Source organism: Prionailurus viverrinus, chromosome A1 (genome assembly GCF_022837055.1).
Source record: "Prionailurus viverrinus isolate Anna chromosome A1, UM_Priviv_1.0, whole genome shotgun sequence".
NCBI lineage: Eukaryota > Metazoa > Chordata > Mammalia > Carnivora > Felidae > Prionailurus > Prionailurus viverrinus.
The window spans coordinates 11,387,382-11,399,678 of NC_062561.1; the positions used below are offsets into that span (position 1 = coordinate 11,387,382).

General features: G+C 38.4%; 1 protein-coding gene across 5 annotated transcripts in view; it reads left to right on the forward strand.

The window, feature by feature from the left end:
• Positions 1-12,297, forward strand: part of FRY (FRY microtubule binding protein) — a 349,471-nt gene that overhangs the window by 248,172 nt on the left and 89,002 nt on the right. For all 5 annotated transcript variants that reach the window (XM_047852065.1, XM_047852039.1, XM_047852049.1 and 2 more), the window contains 3 exons: positions 1,329-1,483; positions 10,934-11,033; positions 11,329-11,500. In XM_047852065.1, the coding sequence (XP_047708021.1) occupies positions 1,329-1,483; positions 10,934-11,033; positions 11,329-11,500 (427 nt within the window). The remainder of the gene's footprint in view (positions 1-1,328; positions 1,484-10,933; positions 11,034-11,328; positions 11,501-12,297) is intronic.

A 12,297-nucleotide genomic window follows, 5' to 3' on the forward strand; every position in this document is an offset into this window, starting at 1 on the left:
AGAAAACACACAAAATTATAGGCAATATAATTCCATTTGCATAGAGTTCAAAACAGCCCAAACGAACCAACAGTTGTAGAAGTCAGAATAGTGGTTACTTTGGAAAAGAAGAGAGAGGCTAGTGATTAGGACAATGCATAAGGCAGGCTTCCGTGGTGCAGGAAATCAATCTGGTGTTCTACTTCCTGTGTTCACTTTGGTGTGTTCGGTTACAGTAACTCATCATTTACTTATGAATTAATTGTATACTATGTATCTTATACTTCAATATAAAGTTTCTAAAGCTCAATTAAAAACTTGCTGATTTTCTTTCAAGTCAAACCAACTTTTTAATGAAATGGTATTTTTAAGTCCTTTTTAATAGTGTCATTAACTTTTATCTGCTGCTAATTACTTAAGCCTGTGGGGAACTAGGTTGATGATGTTCAACCATCCAACTAGAATATTACTCCCATCTTAGCCCACACCCTGTGGTTAGAAAAGAAAAAAAAACAAAACCCAGAATCTTTTCTTATCCCCCTCGTTGCAACTGACAAGAGAAGGAAACAGAAGGAAACAGGAAAATGTTACTTTCTTAGGGGAATATGGCCTCCACGCACTAGGCTTCTCATGGACAGATGTGACCATCCAGTATTTGACAGTAGCTTCCAGAACCGTCAATAAAGGATCTCATTAATTCTATATAGTATGATGATTGTTTCATATGGAAGTCTCTGATTTAGAAGAGTTTATTAATACTACATTTCTTTTTAAAATATTGCCAGCTAAATTTTACATGGTATATTTAGTAATCAAGCCCCATAAACATATTCTGATTTTTTTCCTCAAAAGACTTGCATGCATAAAGGCTATCCTTTTGTATATTTAATTTTCAACCAAATACATGTACTTTTCAAAAATATTTTAAATACAACGAAGAATCATTGCCAACAGTCTTCATTATCTTTTCAGAATTAAAAATCAAGAATGAGTGGACCCTGTCTGACGGATTTACACAGAGTCAAATTTGGTTTATACATACATTTCAATAGTCAGTTGCAACATCGCATCCTCTTAAAGTAAAATATATGGAATAAAAATTAAGATAAAGGGACTCCTGGCTGGTTCAGTCTGTAGAGCACACAACTCTTGATCTCAGGGTTGTAAGTTTGAGCCCCACGTTGGGTGTAGAGATTACTTAAAAATAAAGTCTTTAAAAGAAAACTAAGATGAATACACAGTCTCCACTTTCATGTTACCCACTTTATATTGGGCAGACATGATTTTGTTTCTTTCTCTGGAATAATCTTTCACTAGACCTGAATAATTGCTTTTCTCCATGTATTCAGGTTCATCAGCTTGGCTGTGAAGTTGTCGTCTTGCTATTGGAACTTAATCCTGACCAAATCAATCTTTTTAATTGGGCGATTGACCGATGCTACACAGGTTCCTACCAGCTAGCATCCGGCTGCTTCAAAGCCATCGCAACTGTGTGTGGAAGCAGGTATGTATGTGGTCTTGGAAGTGAAAGGTACGGTCAGTGGCAAGTACAATGAAGGTTGTTCTCCATGATGATGAACACGTGAGAGCAGTAAGTTCTAAGGAAATACAAAATGGCCAATATTTCCCCAGTAGGTAGTCCGCTCTCTTTAAGTCTGCAGCTACATTGACTTTTCTCATTCTCCAGAAGAGTGATTTGGAGTGGTACCATCCATCTTTTTAATTGCCTGGAAATTCACAGTGAAGCATGAGAACAAAATTTGAAAATGGAAAACAAGATACATTAAAGGAATTTCTAGAAATGTTTGTGACAGATGTGAACCATAAGCCCTTCAGCCATCCTGAGACCAAACTAAATCCAGGAAGCAACCTTAAAATGTTATCTCTCTCTTGGCCAGAACTTCAGAAAGGAAGAAAAAAGAAAATGTGACGCCGTGGGTTCCTTAGATTACACTTGTAAAACCACCCTCCTTAGTTATATACATTAGTCCCTCAGTGAAGTTGTTCAGCACTGTAATTTACTGAGTGAAATAATTTCACTATTTCATTGAAACAATTTCATAGCTAAGATGAAAGGGTTAATGAAGACCACAAAATGCATAGCTATTCCCAAGGAAGAGCTTATGTGTTAGAAACTAAGAGATGGCAGCTCAAGTTTATTTTTGAAAAGACTCGTATAGACTATCGACTTCCCTTTTTAATTAAATGTTGCATTTTATTTTTTTTTTTCAACGTTTTTTATTTTTATTTTTGGGACAGAGAGAGACAGAGCATGAACGGGGGAGGGGCAGAGAGAGAGGGAGACACAGAATCGGAAACAGGCTCCAGGCTCTGAGCCATCAGCCCAGAGCCCGACGCGGGGCTCGAACTCACGGACCGTGAGATCGTGACCTGGCTGAAGTCGGACGCTTAACCGACTGCGCCACCCAGGCGCCCCTAAATGTTGCATTTTAAATAGCTATCTTGAGCTACCAGATGAAGGGAATAAAAGTGAATTAGTTTTAAATTCTGACCTAGTACAACCTATTCTGTTATAAATTAATAAGAACAGAATATTAGAGACATCTACTTTCAATAAGCCTTAAAATGGACATGCTATTTAAAGAGAGAGGTGTCTCTTTATATTTTTATCTTTCATTTATAAAGATAGTAGATAATATTTCACACCTAAAGCTTTCATTTTCTATAAACTTAGTAGTAGAATGTTTATTATATACTTTAATCTCTATAAAAGTTACAGCAGATGAATTGAATCTAAGCTGCCTGGTTGGATATCATTTTACTTTGTTAACATTATGAAATAATACTTACTCCTATAGAATATTACCAAAACAGCACTTTTTTGCCAAAAAAAAATCTTTCTCCAGAGTGTGCTTTTATTTTCAGATATTTTGACATTCTAAAAATAAATTTTTGTTCACATGACTCTTTGATTTTGAAAATATATTTAGAAAAAAAAAGAAAATATATTTAGAATATGACTTGGACCATAGATCCCTTTGACAAAAATGAAAATAATAAGAGTTACCTCTCTTTGCTGCCTTTCTCCCAGTGAACTGGATTTGAACCATCCTAGTCAAATTTGTTTCATTGCGTGGCCGTCTCATAAAATATTATACTGCATTCCTCTGAATGAGTCTACGTATTTTTCCTTAAGGCACACAAATAAATATCTATGAATTTAGCAGTATAATCTCGATTTCAGTAATACCTCCAGTCACAAAAATATTAGATCGTATAACTCTCCATGTTTAGATTTTTTAAGATCTCCTTCTAAACTATTCTGCTTTCTTAGACAAACTTTGCATATCTGTTGACCAAGAAGGTAGCCAACCCTTGTGTCATTTGTAACCATGGGGCACGTTCAGAATTTAAAATTTCAGCTGTGACTTAAATTTGTTCTCTCTCCCCATAAATTCTCAGTCTGCATAGTTTAGATAAGCCTCTAGATTTGTTTGGACATCTTAAGTTTTGCACTTAGGTTTTCAGTACTTTTTTTGAAACCAATTCTAATGTTTTAGCTTTTGCTTTGTTTTCTGCATGTTTGCCTCTAAAAACACTAAATATCATATGTTATGAAATAATACGTTCCTAAAAAGTCATACATAAAGTGGGTCATATTTTAACCTTCACAAACAAATTACCTGTACAGTAATTCCTACAAGACGTATTCTAAAGCAAAGAATCTTTTTTGTCAAGAATTACCTCCTCCTTTTCAAATAGAAATGAGCATATGCTGGATTTATTTTTATAGGAATGTGACAGTTTATAAGCAGACTCATTTACTAAGGAACAATATACAATTGACTATAAAATACCTAATACCTCAAAGATTGAACATTTTTTTTAAAATGCTCTTGATTAAAATTCTCTTTGGTTTTAGAAGAGGGAATTAGCTGGCACAAAAACAGACACATAGACCAATGGAATAGAATAGAAACCCCACAACTAGACCCACAAACGTATGGCCAACTCATCTTTGACAAAGCAGGAAAGAACATCCAATGGAAAAAAGACAGTCTCTTTAACAAATGGTGCTGGGAGAACTGGACAGCGACATGCAGAAGGTTGAAACTAGACCACTTTCTCACACCATTCACAAAAATAAACTCAAAATGGATAAAGGACCTAAATGTGAGACAGGAAACCATCAAAACCTTAGAGGAGAAAGCAGGAAAAGACCTCTCTGACCTCAGCCGTAGCAATCTCTTACTCGACACATCCCCAAAGGCAAGGGAATTAAAAGCAAAAGTGAATTACTGGGACCTTATGAAGATAAAAAGCTTCTGCACAGCAAAGGAAACAACCAACAAAACTAAAAGGCAACCAACGGAATGGGAAAAGATATTCGCAAATGACATATCGGACAAAGGGCTAGTATCCAAAATCTATAAAGAGCTCACCAAACTCCACACCCAAAAAACAAATAACCCAGTGAAGAAATGGGCAGAAAACATGAATAGACACTTCTCTAAAGAAGACATCCGGATGGCCAACAGGCACATGAAAAGATGTTCAACGTCGCTCCTTATCAGGGAAATACAAATCAAAACCACACTCAGGTATCACCTCACGCCAGTCAGAGTGGCCAAAATGAACAAATCAGGAGACTATAGATGCTGGAGAGGATGTGGAGAAATGGGAACCCTCTTGCACTGTTGGTGGGAATGCAAATTGGTGCAGCCGCTCTGGAAAGCAGTGTGGAGGTTCCTCAGAAAATTAAAAATAGACCTACCCTATGACCCAGCAATAGCACTGCTAGGAATTTATCCAAGGGATACAGGAGCACTGATGCATAGGGCCACTTGTACCCCAATGTTCATAGCAGCACTCTCAACAATAGCCAAATTATGGAAAGAGCCTAAATGTCCATCAACTGATGAATGGATAAAGAAATTGTGGTTTATATACACAATGGAATATTACGTGGCAATGAGAAAAAATGAAATATGGCCTTTTGTAGCAACCTGGATGGAACTGGAGAGTGTGATGCTAAGTGAAATAAGCCATACAGAGAAAGACAGATACCATATGGTTTCACTCTTATGTGGATCCTGAGAAACTTAACAGGAACCCATGGGGGAGGGGAAGGAAAGAAAAAAAAAGAGGTTAGAATGGGAGAGAGCCAAAGCATAAGAGACTGTTAAAAACTGAGAACAAACTGAGGGTTGATGGGGGGTGGGAGGGAGGAGAGGGCGGGTGATGGGTATTGAGGAGGGCACCTTTTGGGATGAGCACTGGGTGTTGTATGGAAACCAATTTGTCAGTAAATTTCATAAAAAAAAAAAATAAAAAAATAAAAAAATAAAAAAAATAAAGTTAAAAAAAAAAAAAAGAAGAGGGAATTAGCCATTTTTGCATAGTTATTATGTCAATCCCTTTATTCATCAGCTGTGATAATGGAAAAATACGTCTTCACATTATTTCTTTTCTATCTATAGAGGACTTGTGTGTGTGTGTGTGTGTGTGTGTGTGTGTGTGTGTGTACGCACACGCGTGTGTGTGCATGTACGTATGTTGTGAACTGGCTGGAATCTATTCAAAACTGAAACTGTAACTATAATTTTGATATATCTAGTGATATTGAGAGATTTAGAAGTCAGCATGGATCTTGAATAGGACCAGGAAAAGTGAGGATAAAAGTAGAAAGTGATGGTAGACCTGATAATATTAATTCTGGAGAATTTTTTATAAAATATGTTTTATATTTGATTAAAAATGATTAAATGCAGCTCAGTACTATAATTTAGCACCAAAGAAAAGAGAAAATGCTGTCAGGCAGAATTAATTCAAATAACTATTTGACTTCTGTGTGTGTTCTTATTAATTTCCCCACAACTCCAAATTATATCAGTACGGAACAGAGAAAGAAATTGAGAACGAGATTAAATGGCTTTCTAACGTTCTAAATCAAAGTAAATAGTATGCTTTAGATTAAAAGTGGAGGTCATTTCCAGTTACTAGCTTAACTCAATGAAATTCTCTTCACTTTTAATTAAATACTGATTGAAGGGTTCTATTGTTTTTACTCTTACCATCCAACATACTCCTAAAATATATTTAGTAAGTGTTTTAGAATCGTGTAGAAGGTCAAAATTTTAATTTATAAAGAATTTTGTTGGGTTTATTTTTGGAGGTGGTTTTGGTTTCCAATGCTGTTTGTACGTCTGTTTTGCCTGTAACTTTTCATCAACCTTTCCTAATTTAAATCAGGCTTGGCGAACTTCAATTATTAAAAGTAAATGTCTCATGTGTCTTAAGGGAATATCATCTATTACCAAGGAAGACAAGGGAAGCTTATGGGTCATGAATCCCAGTCACGCTCCCTGGCTGGTGATGCAAAAGCTTGTTTGATTGTGTCAGCAGCTAGAGTATTTCAAGAGAACAGAGAGTTTAGGAATTTGGACTCAGGAAATGTGCTGTCTTGAGTTTGAATTCTAGCTCTGCTTCCAATCAAGCTATGTGCTCCTGAGCAAGTTACTACAAATGCTTACTCATTTGTAAAATGGGAACAATAGCACAGTTGGGGTAAAGATTAAATAAAACCAATCTTTTATTTTTTTTAACATGGTAGATGCTAGCCTCGGTAATTGCGACCATGAAAGAAATGCATGCGGTGTGCTTACTGCTGTATTTTAAAACAATGAAAAACAACCTAAAGACTGTTAATAGGGGAATGAGTAAATAAATTACAGTGTATCTGATCCACTCCTTACACATAGATCTGTATATCTGAGCATAAGAGATGTTTGTGAAGTTCAAAACCAGTCACTTGACCTATCCTAGCACATAGTAAGCACTCTGTTAACACTCTGATTATTCAATAGCTATTAGAAGCAGAAAGCTATGATATAATCCCCTCCACTAACTCATAAAATGTGTTTCTCTCCAGAATACCTCAAAGTTATCCGGAACTTTGTCATTTAGTCCTACATAAGCCAGAACTGGTGGCTGGTTCCCAAATTCTTCAAAATCTCCTCTCTCCTAGATTGGGGGGGGGGGGGGTGGGCGGGGCGGGGAACAGTTTTATTTTTTGGTTCACTTTCTGAACAATATCCGCCTTTCATATTTATTTTACAACTTGATTTTTATTCCAAATGACCACAGCTGTCTTTTTCTTTTACCTTTCCACTGCCTTTGTTGAATAATTTAATAGTGAAAGCCTGTTTTAAAGTTTATTTATTTATTTTGAGAGAGAGGGAGTGTGTGTGTGTGTGTGTGTGTGTGTGTGTGTGCGCATGCGCCTGTGTCAGTAGCAGAAGGGAAGAGAGTGAGAATCCCAAGCAGGTTCTGCGCTGTCAGCCCGGAGTCCAACATGGGGCTCAATCTCCCGAACCATGACATCATAACCTGAGCCGAGATCAAGAGTCGGACACTTAACCAAAATAGCCCTTAAGACCATTTTAAACATTTAAGTACAGATGTTTTATTTGTCCTCCTTCACTCATTTGAGATCTCTCTAATTTTTTCCATCCCTAGGTTTCTTTCATTTTCTGTATGTGTTATTTCTTTCAATGTTGTTTTCCATACGTTCCATAGCTCAGCCCTAAGCAGTTAATTGAATGCCCTGAGTACATGGTCAAGTGCATAGCCCTGCATAGGAGGGAGGCTTTCCCTTCCCTTTTCCTGCCTTTAAATCCCCAATGATCCAGCAATATTATCCAGTATTATTTTATATAAAGATGCATATATGTTAAATCTTAGTATCAGGGACAGCAATATAGGTATGACATCTCTGCCACTGTGGGGCTCACAGAGCTTTCTTTCTAGTTTCATAGCTCCAGATCTTGTAGTTTGTTAGAACTCCAAATGAAATGTGCAATTGGAGGCTGTCTCGGAGGCTGATAGCATTGTGGATAAGTTAATTCTTTGGAGTCAGACTTATCCAGGATGCAGTCTGGGCCCCACCACTTGTACATGAACTTGGGCAAATGCTTAACTTCTCCAAGCCTCACAGGCTTGTTGTGAAGATTAAGTAGCAAATCTAGGTAAAGGCCTTGGCAGAGTAAGCAGCACAGAGCAGGCAGGTCATAACATAAATGTTACTCATCGTTCTTCGTTGTCCTCACCACCATCATGTGGGAGGCTTTCCCCAGTTTCTCATCTGACAAACCAACTTCATGCTTTTTGTGTTTATTTAAAAATAACAGTTCTAGGGACACCTGGGTGGCTCAGTCAGTTAAGTATCTGACTCTGCATTTCGGCTCAGGTCATGATCTCACGGTTCGTGAGGTCGAACCCCACATTGGGCTCTGCACTGACAGCAAGGAACCTGCTTAGGATTCTCTCCCTCTCTCTCTGTCCCTCCCACACTCATTCTCTCTCTCTTTCTCTCTCAAAATAAAAAATAAATACATAAATAAGATTTTTAAAATAAATAAAAATACAAGTTCTAGAAAAGTAATCACTTTGGAGTGCAAATTAGTAAGGCCATTTAGAGGGCAATATGGCAATATCTGCTATCATTTTAAATGTTCCCTTTGATCCTGCATTACCTCTTCTAGAAATCTGTTCTAAAGAAATACCTGCACATTTGGAGTCTGTGACATTATAACAGTGAAAAAATGAAAATAACCTTGAAGTGTCTGTTAATGCGTGTCAAGGGTTGCATTCCTCAGGAAACAGACTCTGAGGTGAAGATGTGAGTGTAGGACATTTATTAGGGAATGCCCTTGGAATCAACATCTATGGGGAAATGAAGGAAGTAGGCCTGGGCAGAGGAAAAGAGACCTCAGCCAGTCCCACAGGGGCTGCTGCTGGGAATTGGCACAAAGTTGGCCTAGGCAAACCTCTTTGGCTGAAGGCAGTTCAGCCCGATATCTCAACCTCCAGTGCTAGTTGGAAGATTGAATGCCTCAGTCCTGAAAGGGGGATCGAGGTGGCAAACCACAGCATCCACGGCAAGGTTGGTTATTGATGGTATGACCATACCACGGAATCCTGGGCAGCTGTTAAGTAGACTGAGATAAGCCTCATTCACTGAAAAAGTTAATCTCCAAATAATACACAGAGGTAATATAATCACATTTATGTTTAAAATCCTGTGTAATGGGGAGGGGTGCTTAGAGGCACATATTTATATGTATACTTAGAAAAGGGTGAGTGGCTCTTACAGTGGGGGAGAGAAAGGAAATGGGCATTTCCACATTTTATTCTATGTACTTAGCAACAGCCAGCACCAACTGGCCAGCCCTATGAGTGAACCATCTTCAGAACAGATCTTCTGGCCCTGGGTGTTGCTTGAATCTTAAAAGAAAGTTGTATTGGGATGCCTGGGTGGCTCAGTTGGTTGGGTGTCTGACTTCAGCTGAGGTCATGATCGCGTGATTCGCGGGTTTGATCCCCACTTTGGGCTCTGTGCTAACAGCTCAGAGCCTGGAGCCTGCCTTGGATTCTGTGTCTCTCTCTCTGCCCCTCTCCTGTTCACACTCTCTCTCAAAAATAAATAAACCTTAAAAAATTAAAATTAAATTATATTAAATTAAAGAAAGTTGTATTCATGTGTTAGTAGTGAGATAAAAAAATTAAGCTTGAGTAATATCAAAAACAAGAAGTGAAAATATCCTTTTTTCACCCCCAAGCCATCTTCTGCTTTCTGAAGTTTGCCTCAAAATAAATGTCAGTCACTCACTAGCTATTAACTATTCCCTAATTGTTTATCTTATCAAGGGTTTTCTATTCATGATCTCTTTTCCACTATAAGAAAAAACACACAGCAAAAAAAAAAAAAGTCATCTTTAAAGAGTATTGTATAGCAAGAAAATGAAATGAATTTCAGCTCCATTTTCCCTTTGATTATACTGCTAATTGCCACATAACCTACTCCCTGTGTTTCTGCCTCCACCCCCAGCTCCTATCCCGTGCATACAATCAATTGCCAAATCCTGATGATTTTATCTCCTGTAGTTTTTAGATCTTATCCCCTCCTTTCTGTTTCTATCATAACTGCCCTAATTCAAACCCTCATCAGTTCCCCTTTAGACCATGGTAACAGCTCCCAATATCGACCCCCCTACAAATTCCTTCTCCACGCAAAACTCAGAGTGGTTCTTCAAAATCAGTGTCATTGCCTCACTCCCCTACTGAACATCCTGTAGGATCTCCATAACTTTTAGGATGAAGTTCATAAGCTTCTGAGCCCACCTACCACCCTAGTCCCATCTTCTTTCACTCAGTCTGCTACACAGAGATTCTTTCCTTTACAGAAGGGATCTTCCCATTTCATTCTCGTAATCTTTCAAAATGCAGTTGTCTCTGCCTAGAACACTCCCCCATATGACCTCTTCCATAGCCTGGCTAATGTCTCCTGGTTCTTCAGAGCTCAGTTTACTTGTTTCCTCCTTAGAAGAGCCTTCCCTAACACCAAGTCTGGTGTAGATATCCCTCATCAGGATTGTCTAGCATGTTGTGGCTACTCCCATCATAACTAGATGGTATAGATTATCTCCCCAACTAAACACCAAGTCTCCCTTAAAGGAACAGACCAGCCTTACTAACTTAGTATCGCTAGTGCTGTGCAATTGTTCCTGGTATATGTTGGGTGTTTACTACATTTAAATGGATTGAATGAAAATGTTAAATCAGTGAGCTACTGAGAAATGTAGAGATATCATCTGTTCTTTCCATTCTTATTTGGTTATCATTAAAATCTATTTACGTGAGATAGATTTTTGTGTGTTCATTTATCTGGGTGCAACAATATTGAATTTTAAACAAAAATAGAGCTATTTCCCTTTTTCTAATAAACAGCAAAAGAATGAGGGGCAGAGGAAATGCCCAGATGGGCATGAAAGTGTCATTAGTAAGTGTGACTGAGGTCAGTTGTCACCTAGAATCATGATTATGTTATCATGAATCAATGTTATCATGATTGTTAACATGAATCAATGTTATCATGATTGTTAACCAGCCTGTCATGTAAACTATGCTGATTGGTTTTTGGTTTTTGTTTTAGGAACTATCCCTTCGACATAGTGACATTGTTAAACCTTGTTCTATTCAAGGCCTCTGACACCAACAGAGAGATTTATGAAATCTCCATGCAGCTCATGCAGGCACGTATCACCTACTTACGTACAAACTTCCATCCTTGAGCACAAAAAAATAGAAAGGGTAGTTGATAACTGGATTGCTGCTTATTCCTGTATATCACTGGCGGATATGAAAAGTAGAAAACAATTATACAATCTTCTGTGAACACAGGAACTAACTGATGCTTTACCTTTAATACTATATTAAAACATGCATTCATTTGTTTTGTTACTATGAAACTTGATTAAATATAAATACTCCTGAGACAGCCAGCCAATGTTTTTTCATACCGTGTCTTACTTTCCTACCTCTTTGTAGATCCTTGAAGCAAAGCTCTTTGTATACTCAAAGAAAGTTGCTGAACAGAGACCCGGAAGTATTCTCTATGGAACGCACGGCCCATTGCCACCCCTCTACAGTGTGTCACTAGCCCTCTTGTCATGTGAACTGGCCAGGATGTACCCCGAGCTCACCCTCCCACTCTTCTCAGGTACCATGCAATGACCTGTGTGATCATTTCTGCACAAAGTAATCTTCCCTTTATTTTATTTTTTATACAAGAGAACAAACCTACGCTTTTGCTCACTTACTTTTCAATAAGTTTAAATCCTTGAGGGGAACAGCATCACATGGATTCTGTGTCCAGTGGTCTTAGCAGGAAGGCTGCTTCGGAATTTGGCACGAACCATGCTGCTCTTTCCATGAGCAAGAGTTACCTTTCCCCAGATTATCCTGGGCTTGTTCAGTTTGCCACTAGGAGTCGCTGTGTTGTTCCTTGCTTTGTATGCATACGAGTATCTCTTGCCTAGATAGAATTCAGTTACAACTCAAGCATAAACACCTTAAATTTAAGAAGAGTTGTGTGTTTCCTCTGGTTCCAGCAACCCCTAGTATTACCAGAAAGGATGGCCTTGGGCCACCGCCTTCCAGACACTTTTGTTATTTTAGGAGGCCTGTTCCCAGTGGGCTCTAAGATGGCAGAAAGGGAAGGGCAAGGCCATAATCTTCCATTCCTGTCCCAGCATCCCCTGCATGAGGTCCTCAACAGTGCAATCCACCTGCTACATAAAATCAAATATGCTTAGCATTCCTCCACTCAAACGTCTCTCCCTAGCTGCCCTAAAAATAGCTGCTGATGATAACAGCTTCCATCTGTTGGGTTGTTAATATATGGCATGCTCTATACTAAGCTCTTTATGTACACTTCCTTTATCATTTGATTTCTACAACCCCACGAGTACCGGTTAGAAAGGGGCTCTGGGCTTGACAGCCGGGGTTCATCCCTGA